General features: G+C 45.2%; 1 protein-coding gene across 2 annotated transcripts in view; it reads left to right on the top strand.

Moving 5' to 3' along the window:
* LOC147463024 (Phosphoglycerate mutase family protein) overlaps positions 1-21,850 on the top strand; it is a 105,650-nt gene that overhangs the window by 42,912 nt on the left and 40,888 nt on the right. For both annotated transcript variants that reach the window (XR_015184821.1, XM_086486724.1), the window contains exon 2: positions 11,767-12,012. Coding sequence is in view for 1 of the 2 variants with exons in the window: in XM_086486724.1 (XP_086342850.1) it covers positions 11,767-12,012 (246 nt within the window). In the remaining variant the exon portion in view is untranslated. The remainder of the gene's footprint in view (positions 1-11,766; positions 12,013-21,850) is intronic.

Here is a 21,850-nt window from a genome sequence, read left to right as displayed (position 1 = left end):
GGGGAAGGGAATTATGGAAGAGGGTTCCTTTGTAAAGGACAGGCAGGAGATTCCTTTGGTTTTTGAGACTGGCGAGAGCTCCCGGCCACGTCAGTTTGTACCTCCTGTCAACGTGAATGTCCCTCCAGTAGTACAAGGTTTTATGACAGGGCAACTTGAGGATGATGCGTTCAAGACTCAGTTAGTTGCCGCGGTGAATGTCTTTTCGCAGCTGGTGCAGAATCCGAGGTTCATGGAATTCTTGCAAGCGCCAGCAGTGCAACAGTAAAATAGGCAACCTACGCCGCGTACGGAGCTTGTTGAAGCTCAAGCCCAGGTACTTCATGTGGCGCAGGAGGAAAGGGAACACTCTCATGTTGCGGAGTCGGGGGCTCCAAAGCAGGTTCCTCCCGTGCTTGAACAGGTGGCTAGAACGCCTATTCCACAGGTTATGCCAGTTCAGCCCGCCACCTTTCAGAGCCAGCATGCTGTCTTGAATGGGCAGGGAGGTGGATACCAAGCTATGCACTCAGTTTTTCCACCACCCATGGTACATCCTGGGTATTTCGGGGGTGGATCAGTGTTCCAAAGTATGGCTGGTTATGCGTCTGGAAGTTAGCCGTACATGCCAGGAACAGTGTTCGGGGGTATGCAAGGCATCATGCCAAACCCCATGTATGGTAGTATCGGCATGCAGCAAGGTTTCCACTGCAACGAGGGCCAGTTTGGGGTGCCACAGGGTCATTTTGGCATGGCTGGTTTTTCTGGACAGCAGCCAGATATCGCACCTCCGACACAAAATGTGAATGGCCAACACGTGCCGATCATGCCCAGTACAGTGCCCATGTTGCAGACCATCCTGTATGACAACTTGGGGGCACTAGAGAAGCCGAAGGCTTACAAAGAAGGTGGTGCAACAGTAAAGTTCAGTACCTTCAGTGGTTTCGAGGATAAGACAAAGGCACTCACTTTCCTCCAGCAGTTTGATACAGCTTATGCGGGAGGGAATTTTACAGAGGCCTCGAAGGTCAGGAAAGCTACCACTTTCTTAAAGGACAATGCGCTTATATGGTGGACGACATTGTTAATGCAAGGACAGGCACCCGCCACTTGGGTTTACTTCAAGCAAATGTTTGCATCTGCTTGGCTATCAAATGAATTTGAAGCCGATGTCGTGACAGATTGGCACCAGCTTACTTCAGCTTCGTGCAAGAGCTTGCTGGAGTACAATAGGAGGTTTTGTAAAGCATTACTCTTAGTGACCTCCTACAGATTTGTGCCATTGACAGAGCAGATAGAGAAGTACTGTTGTGGGCTGCCTAAAGGGCTTCGCGATTACTGTACAAAGAACAAAGTGGCTACCCTTACTCAGCTTATGGAAGTTGCGAACACCGGTCTTGCCTTGTTGAAAGGAGAGGACAGTGGATTTCCGAGCAGTGACAAAGGAGGGCAGCAAAAGAAAAATTCAGCAAAGAAGCCCTTTGTGAAGACAGCTCCTGATGCGTCACAGGGGTCAGAAACAAAAAAGGAAGCCTTTTGTGCGCAAGTCGCTTGAGGAAAAGAAGGTCCTAATGGCTGAGAACAAATGCTTTATATGCGAGCAGCCTGGTCACTTTTCTATCAATTGTCCACAAAGGAAAAGGCCAGCTGACTCAGAGGATAAAGAAGACCAGAAAGGCAAGAAGCCAAAACCCACGGCAGGTTTAGTGCCAGACATGGTGGGTGACAGGCCCAACACAGATGCCAGTGAGTTATGCAGGGCATGGGGTAAAGTTAGGGATCAGACGGCACTCATCTTTTTTGATCCAGGTGCCAAAGCCAACTTTATCTCACCAGAGTTAGCTATGAAGCTCGGCATCAAAGCTGAAGAGATGGGGTACACAGCAGAGGTAGGGTTGGCATGTCCTGGCCACTCAGAGTGTGTTACTCCCATCATTGGAAAAGTGCGTCTGCATATTCAGTCGTATGTGGACACTGAAGAGTTTTACATCATGCCACTGGAAGGTTGTGACGCCTTGTTGGGGATCCCGTGGATGTTCCGAGTGCATAGAGTCTTGGATGCCTACAACAAAAAGATCACTGTACAACATAGGGGCAAAACTCACATCTTGGATGTAAAGCTTAAAGGAGAGTCAGTCCCTATTGTATCTGCTTCTGCTATCACTTCTGTAATAAAGAATCATCTTTCTGTGTACTTGATTTTTGCACGTGATGTCTCAGATAGTGATCAGTCAAATTTATCTGTGTTAGATAAAGAAAGGTCAGCATTTTTGCAAAAGTTTAGTGATTGTTTTTCTGATTCATTACTGTCGCAATTGCCGCCAGAGAGACCTGAGGACCATCGGATAGATTTGGTGCCAGGGTGTAGCCCACCAAATACACCTCCCTACAGGGTTAGTGCGGCGTAACAGAAAGAGATTATGGGCCAGGTTGAGGAGTTATTAGAGAAGGGGTTGATTCAGCCTAGTTCTTCACCCTTTTGCTCCCCAGTGCTCCTAGTGCAGAAGAAGGATGGCTCATGGCGCATGTGTATTGATTACCGTGCGTTGAATAAGAATACCATCAAGAATAGGTTCCCTATTCCTCGCATTGATGATATTCTCGATCGTTTAGAGGGTGCTGCAATTTTCAGCAGGATAGACCTTAAGAGTGGGTACCATCAGATTTGTATAACGCCAGGGATGTGCACAAGACTGCGTTTAGAACGACGAAGCTATCAAGACATGGCCAGACTTGAAGACTGTGCACGATGTCAGAAGCTTCTTGGGATTGTGTTCCTACTATAGAAGGTTTATCAGAAATTTTGCAGAGATAGCATCGCCTCTTCACGCATTGCAAAAGAAAGAGGTCACTTTCAGATGGACCCAAAAAGAGATTTCAGCTTTTAGTCTCTTAAAGGAAAAGTTGACTTCAGATCCAGTTATTGTTTTGCCAGATCTCAGGAAGTCATTCGTGGTCCAATGTGACGCGTGTGGCAGTAGCATTGGAGCAGTGCTAATGCAAGACGGACGGGTAGTAGCTTATGAAAGCCGAATTTTGCAAGGGCCAGAGAGGACTATGCAAGTCTATGAGAAAGAGCTCTTGGCCGTTATTCATGCGCTTTCTAGCTGGAAGCACTACCTCTTAGGTGCTGATTTTGTTGTCCAAACAGATCATCAGACCTTGCGATACTTCTTGACACAGTCAAAGTTATGCGAAAAGCATATGCGATGGGCAAACATTCTTTCCATGTTCCACTTCTAGATTATGCATGTGGAAGGCAAGAAGAATGTTGTGGCTGATGCGTTATCAAGAAAGCCACAAATTTCAGCTGTGTCAATTCCTTATCATCATGAGTTAGATGACATGAAGGAACAATATACTGTTGATGAAGATTTTGCAAGGATCTTTGAACAGTTACAAGAGGGGCAACATCACGAGCACTACCTCCTCAGAGATGGTTTTATGATGATGCATGGCAGACTTTGTGTCACTAGGCCACTGCGACATAAGGTCATGGAAGAGAGTCATGTCCCACCGTATGCAGGGCATCGTGGCATTGATGCAACAGTTAAAGTGGTAGAGACGTTCTTCTATTGGCCTACCTTGAGGAGAGATGTGGATACCTTTGTGCGAGCATGCATAGTTTGCCAAAAGGTCAAGTTTGACAGGCAAAAGGCACCACGGTTGTTACAACCACTGCCGATTCCGAATAAGCCATGGGAAAGCATTGCTATGGACTTTATCTTTGATCTTCCAAGGACGCCAACAGGGAGTGATGGTATATGGACCATTATCTGCAGGTTCAGCAAGCAGGCCCATTTTATCCCTGTCAGGAAGAAGATAAAATCTGATCAGATGGCACGCTTGTTCATGTACAATGTGTTTTAGTACCATGGTATGCCACAATTGATTATCAGTGATCGTGATCCTCGCATGACCAGTTTGTTCTGGAGAGGATTGTTTGAGAACATGGGTACTACGCTCAAGTTCTCGTCTTCGTTTCATCCACAAACTGATGGACAGTCAGAAGAGGCTAATTCTACTGTCTTAGATCTACTGAAATGCTATGTGTCAGATATTAAGGGCAAGTGGGAACAGTATTTGCCTATGCTTGAGTATGCGTACAATAATACGGTGCATTCGTCTACTGGCAAAGCACCTTTTGAGATTGTTGAAGGCGGCAAAAAGGTTCCTCCCATTTTGCATACAAAGGACAAGATCTTTGAGGCAGATCGATATGTTGAGAACATGGATGAGATGTATAAGAAGATTAAAGTTGCCTTGGAGAAGACTCAGGCAAAGCAGAAAAAGGCTGCTGATCGTCACCGTCGTGAATTGTTACTATCACCTAGTGATTGGGTTCTGTTAAGGTTCGAAAAGGCAAGATTAAGGAAGATGAAGGGCAAGGAACGGCTGTTTCCTAAGCTCAGCATGTGTTACTACGGGCCTTTCCAAGTGCTTGACAAGATCAGCGATGTGGCTTACAGGCTGAAATTGCCTGATGCATGGAAGATTCATAATGCGTTTCACGTGAGTCTTCTAAGACCCTTCGTGGGTGATGTGCCAGAAGATATGCCAGTTGAGGATCAGCCAGAAGTTGAGGAACTTGATGAGATCCTGGTACCTGAGCAAGTTTTGGCACATAAGGACAGAAAAGTTAAAGGACAAGTTGCAAGACGCTATTTGGTGAAGTTCAAGAACTATCCACCTATGGATGCAAAGTGGATGGAAGAGCATGAACTGTTAGAGTCACCAAATGTATTGCAGCTTTACCTTGAAGCCTTTGGGTTACAGCCTACTTATGCCCCAACCCAACGTGTGCAAAGGAGGGGTAATGATAGAGCTAGTACATCAAATGTACATATGAATTCAGTGCCAGAGATGGAAATGGAAAAAGTATGAAGGCCTCATTAAGTCATTTGTATCTATGTATGTTACAACCTTTCTTGGGGATACATGCGATGATAAAAGAGTGTTAATAGCACAAGATCATCAGTGGCGTGTATTTATGGTATGCAATCGAGGACGTTTGCGATTTCAAGAGGGGGGTATGTCACGAGGACGTGGCAGTTATTAACCATGTCACAGAGATGTGGCAACTGCTAACCTTGGTTGTTGGTTTCTTTCCAATGGGGTTTATTTTATTTGTTTTGAGACCCTCTTTTTGAAGTAGCAAACGGTCGGACATTGTATGGCCAATGTGAACGGTAGATTCACCCGCAGACGGGAAGTGGTCGGCACTGGAATTCGTATGGTAAGAGGATGTCTAGGCTCAGAGCAAGATCATATAGGCCCCCCCCGTCGCACTTAGCAAGTTGGTGGATACTAGGAAGTGAACTCAATTATGGCGTAAAGTCAAGGTGGGACTACCAACAAAAAGTATCCGACAGTTGGGCCACATTGCACTTTTGGATGCGGTCCCAATGAGGATAGATGGTCAGAAGACCAGTGGGAGCCCAACGGAAGCATCTCCTAAAATTTAGGGAACTGCTATTTTGGGCCGTGAAATGTGTTCGCGTCATTACCTCCGTTATGACTAGGGGAACATTTTATAACTCTGCCGCGAAGTCAACTGACGCGTCGGTTGGGATATTTTTAAGCGGCGAACCCGAAACGGGAAAATGCTTGTAAATGCGCCAAGTGTCACATTTTCAGGGACTCGCCTCTTCCAGAAAAATGGGCGCTGAATTTTTAAGCTGGGATGAGCCTCCTTTTGCATTTGTCACAGGTTAAGAGCTATGGAGTGCTTCCTTTCCCTCTCATGTACAGTGTGGTGCTAGGAGTGATGCCCTGCACACTACACACTGCTCTCTCTCTCTCCCCTACGTGCAGTTATGTGATGCCCCACAAGAGGGCTACTCATTTGACTGATGTACAGTTGTGTGGGTTCATGCTTTTGTGCTGAGGCAAGAGCCTCCTTGAGCAGGAACAGGGGTAGGTAGCTGCTGCTCCAAAGCAGGCACTGGTGAGGGTCATAACCTCACCATACAGGTGCAAAATCAGCGTTGTGTATGCGCTGTATATTTACTGTTTTTCAGCCATACGGACGCGAGGATCATTGGGAATCGTGCCCCACTGGCAAAGAATAGTTGGGGACTGTTTGGGGCTGAAAACAGGACAAAAACCAGTAAATACAGCGTGCTGAATTTACTGTTTTTGGACAGGAATCAGAGGGTATACGACAGTGCAAGCGAGTTCCAGCAGGGGAATTGGTTTCGCGCAAGTTTTGGGGCTGTTATGCTGCCGAAATTTGGCCAAATCAAATGGTATCTAGGTGGACACACGTGAAGGATTCCCAGGACCTTACCTTGTAATTTACCCTCCTAAAGAATAAAGAAATACCGAAAAGGGCGCCAATTTTGGGGCCTACAGGTTGTCGGTGTTTGCTCGGGGCATTTTAGCTCCGAGCCGTGTGTGTATTCAAGTGTTAATTCCCGTCGCAGGCTCTCTTTGCAAAGTGCTTTGTGTGTGTGTCTAAAGTAAAGAATTTCGGGTGAAAGCCAATGCTTATCGCCCTACGGGCCGGTTTCAGTACCTGTGGGGGATTAGCAATTAGCTAATCCGGTTCCTGTTCAGAAGGCTCTTGCCTTGGCAAACGCGCATAAACCCCCAGAACTGTACATAGGTCAAATGAGAAGCCCACTAGTGGGGCATAACATACTGTACGTAGGGGAGAAAGAGAGCAGTATGTAGCGTGCGGGGCATCACTCCCATCACCATACTATGCATAGAGGGCAAGGTAAGCATTCCATAGCTTCTATACCTGCTACAATCCACCTGAGGCTGAAAATGGCGCCCCCTTTGTTGATATGCAGCTCGTTTTTGCCTCCCAGAGTGGCAGAATCGCTCACAGGCTGACACGTCGCCCAGTTTCCGAGTTTGGGCTTTCCCTGCTAAAAGTATCTCAACTGGTGCGTTAGTTGACTTGACAGCAGAATAATAAAATGTTCCCCTTGTCATTCCAGAGCTAATGACGCGAACACATTTTCCGGTCAAAAATAGCAGTTCCCTAAATTTTAGGAGATGCTTCCATGGCGTCCCTATCGGTCTCCTGACCATCATTGAAGACTACCATTTGACCAACATCTACAATGTGGGTTAATTTACTGGCCCCTTTCAACTTATAAAGTTGTAGTGACTTGACGAGTGGCCCAAATTCCAGTTTGGTGCACACGAGCTTCCATACTCATCAGAATTCAGTGCTAACTGGCCCGGGCAGTCCCTGTCTGACCGACCTAGATCCCCGATGTGAGAAACCCATTTGGCTGCAGCCGTTTCACATTGGCCATGCAATGTCCACTTGCACCTTTTCAAGGGTTTTGGGACAAACAAGTAAAAATAAAATAAATATATCTAATACTTATTTACGGAAGGCAACAGGAAAAATACACCTCGTGGTGACACTATGCATGATCTAATGCTTAAAACAAAACAAAAATATAAATGTCCAAACTAATGTTGTATCTAATGATAGGCAAAATAAAAGGATTTATTAAAGCGTTTATCTCGATAAACCTAAAAGCGCCCAAAATTCTACGAATTACTCGTTGAAATTGTAAACTAGTGCTTACAATGATGTGTATCTTTTGCCTTACAATGGGAATGAAAGGATCATACAAATTCTTGTGATTCATGCAAACTACTTGACTATTCTAAAGGTTGAACCTACACGAAAATATACATAAGCCGTCCTCACCGGGGGTACCAAAATTGAGGCGGTACGAGGCGAGCAACAAGAGAGGCAAGCTCTAAGCACCCCTCAAGGCTCTCGTATTGCTCAATTGAGACTGGGGCAACCACAAGAAAGAGAAAGCAACAACAAACCCACAGCGAACGTGCACCACCTAGTTATGGTATGCGAACTAGGACGCAAGAGAGATTTTGTCACAACCAAGAAGATGCGTAACAACACACACAAGCAATCTCACACCAAAACACACACCGATTGGAGCAGAGAGAGCTAGAGCAAAGGGAAGAGAGAGAGAAATGGAACTTGCATAATACCTTGTTTGTGACTTGCAAATGGAGATGGTTCGTTATGATGTTATCGTAGAGCTTGTACAAAACTAACTCAATGCTTAGTGAATGCACATTGCCAACACACACACATTGTCTTAGGATGTGAGAGACCTCTCACCACAATACCCTCTTACAATGGATACAAAGTTGGTAATGAAAATACACTAAAACACTTTCTCAAACAAGATATGTTAGCAACTTAAAATACATAAGTCACCTTGAATCCACCAAACCACATTGCACAAGTAGAAGGACGAAGATTTGAACGCCGAATCACGTCTTTGATGCACCAAACCTCAATTTATTGATGATGGAGGAACATATACAATAGTGGTTTTGAGATTCTGAACTCATACTCTCTCACGTGCAATGTGTAGCTTGAAAGCTTCTCTCACACCAAAAGTGAAACTCACAAAGTGGTTACTACGCTAAAGTCTCTCCTCACGCATAGAGTGTTGGGGTGCTATGTGAGATATTGGAGATGATTTACAAGAAGAGAGGCCCTTTTATAGGTTGGAGACCCCTCATTAAGGCATAGTCACAAGGGACGCATTCCGGGACGGGGGACGGGGCTCAAATGGATTTTTTGTGTAAAAAAGAGGGCGGGACAGCAAGTGGGGACGGGAAGCTTGAAAAAGGGTGTCCCTTGTGACTATGCATTAAGGTTATTGGTAACCTTATTTACACGCTAATCAAATCAAGATTGGAATTTGGCGCTGAGATGCGTTATCCAACATATGAGAAGGAGCTTTACGTTGTAGTCCACGCCTTGAGAAAGTGGCGACACTACTTGTATGACTCTACATTTGTTGCATGGACAAATCATCACTTCTTGCGCTATGTCTGTGATCAAAGTGATCTCAGAGGCCGGAAGGCTAGATGGGTTGAACTTATGCTAGAGTTTGACTTTGAGATCCGTTATAGAAAAGGATCCAACAATAAAGTTGCTGATGCTCTCAGTAGAATTCCTAAAGTTAATGCCTTGTCTATGGCAGAAATCTCGACAGATTTCTATCTCTATCTGCGAGGGCTATGTGGTTTTGATAGCTATTTTGGCAAGATATGGAACAAGGTCGAAGCGGGGCATGACTCGTGTACAGGCTTAGGTAGTCCGGAGACCCAAGTGAGTTGTGCTGGAGAGACGAGACATCGACAATATTCCATAGAGGTGGACTATTGTTTAGAAATGGAAAGGTCTACGTGCCGGAAATCAATGAGATTTGACAAAGGATTTTTTTCGAATGCCACGATGTTCCTAGCGCTAGGCACCCAGGTATCCAGAGAACTTCAACTTTTGTCAAGCAATATTTCTATTGGCCAAGGATATGCTCTTACATAGAGAGCTATGTGAAGAGATGTGCTCAGTGTCAGGTCAATAAGGCAGAGCACCTTAGGAAAGCTGGCCTCCTACATCCATTGGAAATCCTTGATGCCAAGTGACAGAGTATTTCCATGGACTTCATCGTTGGTTTGCCAAATACTAGTCGGGGCAATATGCCATTTGGGTCGTGGTTGATAGACTCACAAAAATGGCGAAGTTTATTTCGACGAAATCGACAGTAAAGAGCCATGACTTGGCGGTTTTATTTGTCGATCAGCTTTACAAGCTGTATGGTCTGCTAGAGGATATCGTTAGTGATCGAGATACTAAGTTCATTGGGTGATTTTGGCGAGATGTGTTTGCTCATCTTCAGATAAAGTTGAGTATGTCGTCTTCTGACCATCCTAAGTCCGACGGACAAACTCAGAGGATGAATCAGACATTAGAGGACATGTTGAAAGCGTACGTCTCTTACAAGCAGTTTGATTGGGAAAGGTATCTTCCACAATTAGAGTTTGCCTACAATAGTAGCAAGCATTGTGCTATGGGATTTAGCCCATTTATACTGATGTATGGATTCAAGCCTAAATCCCCGATTGCTATTGGCTTAGAGAAAGTCAAGGATCGAGATCCACTTCACGTGTTCGTTTCAATGTTGCAGGAGGTGTCATTAGGAGCTAAGAGGAGAGAGGCAAAGAGAGCTAGGAGGTGGATCCCTACGTTTGTAAACCTGTCACGTTTGTAAACCTGTCTGACTACAGGGCCTCTATAGGCTTCACCTTCTTTGCCAAAGATCCGCGTGCATCTCTTAAACCCATTAGGGTTCATGGGGCTTCTACAATGCCTTCATGCAGTTCTGATAGAGATGACAATCCTTTTATTGTACCTATGACGCAATATGAGGATATCTTTTCCCCCTCTTGGATCAGAGAAGAATGTATATGCTACAATCTATGAGAGAATTTTTTTTAAAACCATGAAATAATCTTGGTCATTGATTGTATATTTACGGACATTTTTAAAATCACACCTTTGTGGTGATCAATCTTTTGTACATTTTATCTTGAGGCCGTGCCCTTGAGATGTTTATGCTAATTAAAGGTTAATATAAAATCACATACGGGCAGCGCAAAGGAGGCCCGTCCTGTTGCAGCACCGCATTGGCAAGAGAAGGGTCTCACAGCTGTGTTCTTGGAAGCTTTTTGGAAGAGGTTGTGGGACTCCAGACAGCCGAGGCGAGTCACTTTGTTCCAGTGGCTGGTTGCACATAGTGGTCTCTCGGTAGCATGTGCAGCTTGTGACCATCTTGTGGAGAGTCAGCGTCACTGTCTGTAGGACTGTCCTTTGGCACAACATGTTTGGCTTCGTGTTCTTCGGCTGATGCCAGCTCTTTCCACTGCTCGGCAGTACACTTGGGGGGCAGCTGCTTGGTCCACTCTCACGGGCCTGGCACTTCAGTTTAAGCTATCCTCCACTAGCAGGATGATAGTGATGCAGGGGGGTCAACCTACACTCCAGCCTGCTAGAGAGCTTACTTCATAGGAGTGGTGTAGTGAGAGAGAGGAGTGTTGGGAGCTCATTTGCGACCTGACACTCTGGTTCATCTGGCGGGCCCGCTGCTTCCGCATCTTCGAGGCTTGCCCTGTACCACCAACAGAGACCGTTCGGGATCTTTGGCTAGAGCTGATCCATACTCTCAGAGGACAGTTCGAGAGACTCCAGGGCAGCTTCGACCGCATGTGGGAGCGCAGAGAGGCTTTCTTTCAACTCTGGTGCCCTGGGCCTTTTTTCACCATGGTCCAGGGTGTGGTCAGATGGCACTACCGTCCACCTGTGTGGCTTTTCCCTCTTCCCATTTCTTGATTTAGCCTCATTGTACATATGCTGGTTTTTCATTGGGAGTCTCCCCATCATGATTGTTATAGCCCTCTCTTGTAGAGGTGATTGTAGCCCTACGGGCATTTTCATTAACTAATAGAAGGATCTTTTTCTCAAAAAAAAAAAAAGATTAATATAAAATCTTTAATTACACCTCTTTAAAATCACACCTTTGTGGTGATCAGTCTTTTGGACATTTTATCTTGAGGCCGGGCCCTTAAAATGTTTATATTAATTAAAGATTTTCTTATGGTGAGAGAGAGAGAGAGAGAGAGAGAGAGAGAGAGAGAGAGAGAGAGAGATCTGTTGTCCTGGTTTCTTCTCTGCACCGGGCCCTTCATCTCTCTCTGTTGTGTGCGGTGCGTGACCACCTGCTGCTCGTGCTCGTGCTCGTGCTCCTGTCGAGTTACATATGGCACACTGGCTTTTGGCCCACTTCTTCGGATCTGGAGCCCCCCCCCCCCCCCCCCCCCCGCCGAAAAAAAAAAACTTCCCACCCACCACACACACACTTCTGGACGGTTCTTCTCTTTCTTAATGTTGACTATGTTGATGGATTATAAGCGGAGTGATCTGGACATTTTTAGGTACTATCTTGTTCGATCGGGCGAGTCAGAATTTGAGAGTATTGGTATAATAAATACAAATCCTGTGACCAAAACAAATGTAGAAAGTGGGTTATCTGAAATTGGCAAGAAACAGACTGTCAAGGCTGCACTTCAATTGAAGGAGATGGGAGCATGTGATGGGAGTTGTTGGATATGGCCATCCATTACACAAAGAGCATACCAGGCGGCTGAGATTATTGCATATGTCAATAACATTAACCGCAGGTCAGAACCGATCTTTTGATTTCTTAATGTGGTTTTGTGTCAAGTGGATCATTTTGAAGATGGAAGAAAAAGAATTTGAACAGTATCTGTAACAGTGTTGTTGCATTGTGATGTGCTTCAGTATTTCATACAGTGCATGCATTGTTTCAACTTTTGATGCACATTTATTTCAATGCTGAAGGTATTTTTGGGACTTCATGCATGCTAAGGACAGTTTTCTTTTCGCAAGAAAAAGATCATTCCATTAGTTAAAAAACCTACCCAAAGGGCTACAAACTGCCCCTACCACATCAAAAGGTGGGAGACTCTCCCAATGAAAAAACAAGATATGTAGAATGATGGCTAAATCAAGATATGGGAGGAGGAAACAACCACATTGGTGGGTGGTATGTTAAGAGTTCATGCATCTCTCTTTGGATTCGTCCAATCGGTCCCAGTTTCTCCCATGGACAGGTGTGAGGGAGTGGGGGCTGTTTTGTGGCTACGCCCGGTCAGTGTGAGGTTTTCTCATGTCGGGTTGTGTTTAGCCATGTTTAGCCTGGGGTTTTGGCTTGATTCCATGGCCATGTAGGCTCCAGTACCCCCTAGGCATTTTCCCCTGCTTTTCCCACGACCCTATGGGCCAGTAGGCCCCACTTCCTCTATTTTACCAGGTCGTGGGCTGAGGGTCTGGGTCAGGTAGGCTGGGATAGAGCCTATATGTGCAGAGGGGGGGAGGGGGGGGGGAAGGGGGGTCATTTCCCCTCTTAACAACATAGCAGTAGAGCCCAGAGGGGGGTCGCGTGCCCCAAGGGGGCTCGTAGTAGCAGGTGCCGGGCAGCTAGTGTTTTGCTGTGGGTCAGCCCAGGGTTTTCGCTCAGCATATCAGCCCCAGCGTTCTTCATGGGCAGCATGCAGTGCTTGCAGATCATCTCCACGGTGCAGTGTTTCTTTAGGGCGGCCTTACACAGGCTTTGTGATCATACAGTGGCAGAGTTTCTCATCCGAGATCCAGATCCAAATCTAGATCTAGCTAGGAGGTGCACCAGATCTATGTTCTCAGAGCATGTTGAGGTGGTACCCATGTGGAGATCGTGTCAGTGGTCTCATGTGCAGGAGCAGTTGGCAGTGTCAGCAGCAGTTGCAGTTGTGTACCTTGGGTCTATCCATTGGGCATGTCAGTTCTATGCCGGACCACCCTTGGTCACTTGTACGAGCAGCTTCTTATCAGCAGGGAGCGCCTTTCCCAGATCTCTCTCTCTCTCTCTCTCTCTCTCTCTCTCTCTCTCTCTCTCTCTCTCTCTCTCTCTCTCTCAAACGTCCGATCTCTCTTCTCCACAGGTGCCTCGTTAGTGTATGTGGCATTGCAAGTGTTCTAGATCGGAGTCGAGGTGTCCAGCGGATCACGAGCCAGTTCTTGTCTTCATTGCATCTTCTGCTGCCACCTTTGACACAGTAGTGACATCTAGATGCCGCATGAGCTATGATGATGAAAGGCCATGGTCACCAAAGTCGCAAGGCAGCCTCGTGGCGCTTCCGCATGCGGTGAGAGATGCCGTGAAGCCTCTCAAACTGTCCCTTGAGTGTATGAATCAGCTCCAACCAGATATCTTTACGTAGTGTTGTGGACCAGAAGATTGGGAGAATTTTTTTACAAACACAAGAACAGGAGTAAACCCCTCCGTTCTAGATCGGAGACTCGATGGTTGTTTCCTTCCTGTTCGAGAACCTGAGAGGCTAGGTCTTTAGGCAGATACCTTCCGATTTTTCCTTAGAGCGTCGAAGCTCTGTAAACCGTCCTAGATTCCATTCCTGGAATCCTTGAGCGTAGACCGAAGCCTCCTTGCTCCTTTCTCCACAATGGAGTATTTGCAATACACAAACACAGTAGCAAAGAATCGTAGATCTTATGTACAACCATCACTTGTTGCTCTTGACACGGAAAACAACCTCCGTACGCAAACTTGTCACGAGCATTTGCAAATCTGTCGCAGTAGGGTCTCCTTTTTCTTAGCGCTGGCAATCTTGCTGAGAGTGGGGATGCCCGTGTTGCTTTCATAGGTCCAGGGGGTTGGCAGGAATAGCAGGGGGGACTGGTGCTTTTTCTCTCAACAATAGCAAGTGGAAAGGGGCGGAAAAAATAGGGGGGAAGAGAGAGAGAGTAGGTTGGCGACAGCTTCTAGAGAGTGAGGAGAGAGAGCGCTGGTTCTCTGCTGTTTTTAGACAGACAAGGGGTGCCCTCTTTTTATGCTGCCTTTTTTTTAAAGAAGGCTGCCAATTTATTAAGTGGGCAGCTGGACATATTAAAAATGGTGTGAACCTACTCAAAACTTATGAGCTGAAAATCAATGCTTACACAACACTCCCTAAGTGTCCTTGGATGCAACCTCATGCACACATGCAATGCAGACATAGACTCCCTCGCAGGAAAGCATCTGTTTTCCTGGAAAACATCATGCTTTTCTTCTGTCACGTGCGCACTTCACTTGCGCCACGTGGACACGCTTCTGCCATAGTCTAGCATGAGTCTTAGCTTAGGACTGAGCCTGACACCTTTGTGAGTCTCTAGCAGGACGTGCATGTCCATGCCAGCCACACTTGCATACCCTCTCTTGCTCAAGAACAGTCATTTCATCATGCAGGCATTTTACCGCGTGAACCACCTCTTATAAGTCATTTTATTAAAAGTGACTTTTGGAATTCTTTTTGTAAGTTTGTTGGAAAAGTAGGTAGGGCAAATTGCTAAAGATCTAAAAAAGAAACCCGTTGGGCACTCAGTAGAAGTAGAAGAAGCAGGGACACAAGGAGGCAGACACCCAGTAGGCAAGCAGCAGCTCAAGAACAGTCATTTCATCATGCAGGCATTTTACCGCGTGAACCACCTCTTATAAGTCATTTTATTAAAAGTGACTTTTGGAATTCTTTTTGTAAGTTTGTTGGAAAAGTAGGTAGGGCAAATTGCTAAAGATCTAAAAAAGAAACCCGTTGGGCACTCAGTAGAAGTAGAAGAAGCAGGGACACAAGGAGGCAGACACCCAGTAGGCAAGCAGCAGCTCAACTGGAGCCCTAGCGTTTTTTCAAGGAGAAGAAGACCCAGATCAGCCTGGTGTTTTCAGATTTTAGTAGACAGCCCAGCGTTTTCAGTTTTCAGCCTCGACGCCGCCATCGTCATCGTCGTCGAAGTCTCTATCTTGACGATGACACCATCGCCATCGTCATCGCAAATCCCTATCTTGATGACGACACCTTCGTCATCATCATCACAGTCACCATCGTCGTCATCGTCGACATCATCATCGTTGACAGAGACCAGTAGTACCAGTCGTCGACATGAGCGTCTTCGACATAGACCCTGTCATCGACATCACCATCTTCGACACAGAATCATCGTCGGCTTCACCGTCTTCGACACAGTACCATCATCGACTTCCTCGTCGTCGACAAAGACCCTTAGTACCTTGTCGTCGACTTCATCGTCTTCGACATAGACCTCGTCGTCGACCTCCCTGTCTTCGACATAGAACCTGCAGTACCTGTCGTCGATATCATCGTCTTTGGCATAGTCCCCTTCAGCACCTCAGTACCCCTTCAGTATCTCAGTACCCAGCATCAATAGCATCAGCATCCCTTAGCATTAGCATCTCAGCATTTAGTCATTGTAGCAGCATTGTGCAAGAATAAAGAAAGTACTTGCTCTAGCAACAGAGCAAGGGGGCCCTTGAGGGTTAGGACCCGACATCCCCGTGTCGTCTCTTTTCTCTATCTTGCGTCTCTTTCTTTCTTTCAGTTTAGTTCAGTTCTTTCAAGTGAAGTAAAGTGTCCCTTGTGTTTGTGTGCGGAGTACTAGATCCGAGCAAATCCCTATTGTCTTCCGTGCACCTGACATTGGTATCAGAGCTCTGTGCATACTTCAGCTTCGCGAACTCGGGAGGAACCTAAAGAAGAACCCGAGAAGAATCAAGAACTTTAAGAAGAACCTCACAAGAACCAAGAACCTCAAGACTCAAGAACCTAAGAACCCAAGTACCAAAGAACCATCAAGAATCCAAGGAACCTCGCCCAATTTTTTTTTCTTGAAGAATCTTTGAGTCCCGACCATGGACTTACCAGATCCCCTCTTCATTGCCATGCCTTTGAAGGAAGTCGACATCGGATACATGAAAACCTAGATCTTGAGTACCAAGATCTCCTAGCCTTGTGTGCGGAGAACTAGATCCGAGCAAATCCTTTTTCTCTTCCGCTACACCTGACATTGGTATCAGAACATTTTGTATATGGTAGAGAGTTCACAGTTCGCACAGATCACCAAGCCCTCAAGTGGCTCCAGTCTATGCCTAGTGCACATTGGAGTGATCGCCAAGCACAGTGGGCACAATTTTTTGAGCAAATTGGTGGTTTGATTGAGTATGTGCCTGGAAAAGCTAACCTTGTTGCAGATGCGTTAAGTCGCAAAGGACAGATCCTGGCACGATCCACAGTTTCTCCTCAGGGTGTGTCTTTCAACAGCATGAAGAACCAATACGCAGATTCCGAGTTTGGTAAGCAATGGTTGTAGGCTCTTGCTTCCCAAGGGTCGAGCAACTATCTCATTCGTGATAGTTTGTTATATTTTTGTCACCGTGTATGTGTGTGTCTCTCTCTCAGGACAACCATAATGCACGATGCACATGACTCTCACGGTTGGGCACAGGGGAATGAACACCACTCTGCAAAAAATAGAAAGATTCTTTTATTAGCCTAAAATGCGAAAGGATGTGCTTCGTTATGTCACACACAATGCACTTTTTGTCAAAAGGTGAAAGCTCCTCGGGGTAAAGCAAGGCCTCTTGCTTCCGCTGCCTATTCCGGATGGACCTTTTTAAGATATTTCCATGGATTTTGTGACTAACCTTCCACCTAGTTTGCATTCAAGGAACACTCAATGTTTGACAATTGTTGACCGTTTCAGCAAGTTTTGCATGTTGATTCCTTGTAAGGCCACAGTCACTGCACAAGATGTAGCATGGTACCCCCTCTGTGGTTTGCCAAAATCTATTGTTTTAGATAGGGATGTTAAGTTCACGTCCAATTTTTGGTGTGCACTCTTTGAAATTTTTTGCACTAAGCTCAATTTTTCATTAGCTTTCCATCCACAGTCAGATGGTCAGACAGAGATTTACAATCAGTTGGCTTTGATATTTTAAAGTCATATGTGCATGATCGACAGTCTGATTGGGAGCTCTATCTCCCATTGGTTCAGACTATTTTGAATGACTCTTATTCCTCTGCCATTGGTCGAACTCCGTATGAGGCAGCTTTTGGCCGTCCGTTCCAGTTACTTTTGACTCGCTCGGTCAGTCAAATGCCTGATGCCAATGTTGAAAGTCAAGAGTACTACGCTCTTTGAAGAAGTTAGCAAAATTATCAACATACGATATGCTCCCATATATGTGATCAATCAAATTTTCAATAAAATTTCCTTCCAAAAGCATGTTAGAGGGAATGATGACATCCTCATTGTCGGCATCCACATGCACATCACCATTGCCAATGTCAAGTACCCACTTTGCAAAGACTCTTTCTGTCTGAATTGTGGCGGAGTCCACCAAACGCATGCTTTTTGTCAATTTCAAAACCTAATTTGTTTCCATATATTTGAATAGCACAACGCCCCCACTATGTCCTCAGGTCGCCTCTTTGGAACAACTGGCAAAATCTTTTTGAAGTAACGTCCCAATAATAGTATCCAAACAAAACATCTTTTTGCATGATGTCTTGCAACGTTCTATCAAAGGTCTCAAAAGCATGTTTATGGATCATGGGGGCCTTGTCCCTTACAATCAAAGCAGTTTGCTTTAGTAGTTTTGCAAGATTGCTAGTGACCTTCACATTACATGTAGAGTGGCTATTAACCTCTATAGGTATTTTGAATCGTGAATGAGCAGTTCTTCCATTAGCGAGAAGCAATGCAGCAGTTCTAGACGATGCACAAGCTAGTGCAATTTTTTGCTGACCTCGTAATCGAGAGAGCAAGGCATTCTTTATATACAAAAGTTTTTCTTGATCCCCCAGGCCCATCCAAGAAGAATATACGTCCCCTATTTTGTTCAACAGCTTCTAGAACTGTACGATAAGCATGTCATTGACCTACATTTAATAATCTCTCCATCTCCGAGGCTAAGTTTGATTGCTCGTGTACATCAAACATTCTCTCCTCTTGAAGCAAACTATTCTCAAGCATTTGCAATTGTGATCTATCAATTTGAGGCATGCTAGGAAAGTCACCCAAGCTCTTTCCATGTACCTTCAACAAATTATCCAAGCTTGTCAAAGCCTGTATCATTGCCATGTGATTGGACGAATCCTCATCATGATTATGAGTTTGTAGCACATGACAGGAGTCCTCAGAAAAGTGTATGGAGAACTTTGTTCATAATAGCTCGGGAGAGACTGGTGCACAATACACAAGTATGATTGCAAAAAGCTCACGGAATTGTGGTCCAGTTCAGACAAAACTTGCCTCTTTCAAGCACATCATCCATTCCTCATCACTTTGTAGCATCCCTCTAGCATTGCAAGCATCCTTGAAGGTGGGATAAGTGCAACCATCAACAGTCTGGAGATCTTTAAATGAAGTACTACCCTTGCATACAGTAAGTAGCATCCATAAGTAGTACAAGTCTCCAATGGTTGGGACTACATTGTATATTCGACCAATGCAATCACCTTTCTTACGTGGAGTCCAACATTTTTTTTATCTTTATTCCAAACCCATCTTTCCGGGAAGTCTATGTAACGAAGATTGTGTGCGGTAACTTCAATTTGATTTATGGCAAACCATTCTGTTAGTGTTGTTCTTTTGTTACCATCATTCCTTGGAAGTTCTCTTATGTCAATTGTGTCTTGAAAGGTCATAGTGTTTTGCATGGGAAGGTGAACATGTAATCTTTGTACCGATGGCTTTTCACAGTGCATGTCAAAAACAAAGATTCTCCATATTGCCTCAAATGAGGACACAGCGCATGCATCAAGGTAGCTTTTTATCTCCTCAACAACACCATCCCCACCTTGCATCACAATGGTTGCTCGATCATGCTCCTTATATAAGTACTTGTACAAATACTTCACACCATTAATTGTAGAGCACCCTTCAACATTGATGTGTGCTTTATATCTCATTGAAAGAAATGGATTGTAAGACACCACCCATCGGTTGTCTAACTTCTTTCCCTTTACAATCACATACTCTCTATAACCGGCTTGTACAATGTAGAGGGCGGTACTATTTCAATTACCTGTTAACTTTACACAGAGCAATGTGAAGAAAAGAGAACACAGTTGCGTCCAGCGACTAGAATGTCACTGCGCACACGAGACCGACACCCTATAGGTCTCAAAAGTTGGCGTCCCTTTCGGTATTTCTTTATTCAATTAATAGTTGACGATCCGTACACTTAGACTCACAAAGCTGTCTAAACCTGGCGAGGGCTGAAAACGTAGGTTCCTGACCTGATTTCGGCAACACAATGGCGCAAAAACCGTTGTAGGTCAAAACACCTGTCTAGGACGGATTCCCTCACAATTTTAGAGCTTTCTAGTGAGCTGTAACAGAATTTCAGCGTACTGTAATTCTCTGTTTTTCTGCTCTTGGACCCTTGTACACGCATCCCAAGGCTCTCACGGAGCTCTCCTCGTGTTCCCTTGTAGTTTAGGTGCGGAACCCTAAACCTGCAAAAAAACACAGCAGGCTGTATTCTCTGTTTCGGATCGTTTTTAGCGGAGCGAACACGCCTACTGTCACAAAGTGATGACGTGGCGGATAGCAGAAACCCTAAAATTCTTGAAAACCCTAATTTTTGCCAGAAACCCTAATTTTTGGAAATGGCGGAGGCTGAAAAAAAAAAGTTAAAAAATAAAAAATAAAAATGATGAGCGACGCGAATTTCGCTTTTGGTGAGAATGCTTTTTTTTAACAAAAAAAAAGGAGAACTTGAGAGAGAAGAGCTTTTGAGCTCTTATGCTTTTTATTTTAAAAGCTTTTGGGGCTCTGCTTTTGGGCATCCCTTGTACCTTTAAATATGTGGAGAGGGCTTCACTTCTCAGAGCATCTGGACGCAGAGTCTAAGAGTGAAACCCTAGCCACACTCTTGTACTTTGATCTGATTAATATAAAAAGAAATACCGAAAGGGGCGCCAGTCTTTGGGGCCAATATCTCTAGGCACGGAACTGCGCCGAGCCAGTGCAAATCTATTGTGATCTGTGAATTGTTTTGAAGTGGTTATTTGGTGCTGTCGCGATTGATTCTTGACTTGGAGTGTCCAAGTTGGTTACAGTGGTATCTTAGCGCAGCCGATTTCTCTTCTACGGGAAATTTGATCCCCGAATTTTTTTTCCGCGGAACCTATGGCTTCAGTCAATGATCAGTCGACTCCCTCTGCATCTGGAATGCGGGCAGGGATCACAAAGAAGATTTCGGCACGGAGTATGGCCCGCCTAGGTCTACTCCAGCGGAGCAGCGAGAGATGGAGCGTCGAAAATTGATTGATGATGCAACAAAGATGATGCTCAATTTTGCCAAGGACCCGAAGATGGCAAAATATATGAACGAGACCTCTTTGGAAGAGGTACAGATAGAGTGGCAGAGAACCACAACACCACTCCCGAAACCCGCTCTCAAGAAATCTTCTGCCTCCAAGAAATATACGGAGAAGGAACTGGAGAACGTGGTTGATGCACGGATTGCTCAGCTTTTCGACATGCAAAAGAAGGACAATAAGCACGGCAAAAAGTAGAAGAAAGGCATTGACTTCCCGGGATATTTGGGTCGTCGGTCGACATTAGACAAGGCAAAGAAACTGAAGAAGCGCGTCAAGTTTGAAGGCCTACTCAGTTCTTCTTCTTCTTCTTCTTCTGACAGTTCTTCTAGCTCTTCAGACTTGAGCAAAGAAGATAGGAAAAGCAAAAAGCGAAGCAAGAAACAACGCTTCGGAAAGGGCAAGAAAAAGGCAAGGAAGTCTAAGTCTCGCCCAGTGAGTGACACTTCTACAGAGGACTCGTCTACGGACAGTTCAGACTTTGACAATGGGAACTTTTATGCGAACAAGAAGAATCTTTACAAAGCCAACCAATATGACTTTCTCGAAGATAAAAGCAAGAAAGTCTGAGAGTTTAAGGAAGGTGGCCAAGCACTTAAGTTTGATACTTTTTCGGGATACTCCGATGCTTCGAAGGCTTTGTCTTTTATACAGTAGTTTGACATCGCTTTCGTGGGAGGACGCTATTCAGAGCACTCCAAGATTCGGAGAGCTGCCTCTTATTTTAAGGGGAATGCTCGCACTTGGTGGTCCACGCTTCTATTAAGCAAGACTGTGCCAATTACATGGCTGAAATTCAAGAGGCTTTTTATTTCTTCTTGGTTGACTCAAGAGTTTGAGTGGATATACGAGCTGCTTGGAACCATCTCCGGATGACAAAGAGCGATAGAGTGAATTCTTACTGTGAAAGATTCTGGAACTCTTTTCTACCTGCCTCTTCATTCAAGAAGATTTCGTTCAGAGAACAGATTGAGCGGTTTACATTGGGTCTACCTACAGAGATCCGAGACCACTGCTTGGAACAGAAGTCAGCTTCTATTCAGGAGTTGATGAGTCATGCGAAGCGGGGCTTTGCAATTCACTTTGGGAGTCTGACCTACCCCACAGATGAGGTCACGACACAACGAACCGGACAGACTTCTGGGAATGAAAGTAGAAAAAGAAAGAGCAACCCAGAGAAAAAGGATGCACGACCTAGACTTACTCCTCAGGAGCAGACTCGCTACATCAGGGAGGGTAAGTGCTTTCGATGCGGGGAAACTGGACATATCTTCGCGAAGTGCCC

This window comes from Adiantum capillus-veneris, chromosome 2 (assembly GCF_014529385.1).
Source record: "Adiantum capillus-veneris isolate H3 chromosome 2, ASM1452938v2, whole genome shotgun sequence".
Taxonomy (NCBI): Eukaryota; Viridiplantae; Streptophyta; class Polypodiopsida; order Polypodiales; family Pteridaceae; genus Adiantum; species Adiantum capillus-veneris.
This window is presented reverse-complemented; position numbering and strand designations above follow the sequence as displayed.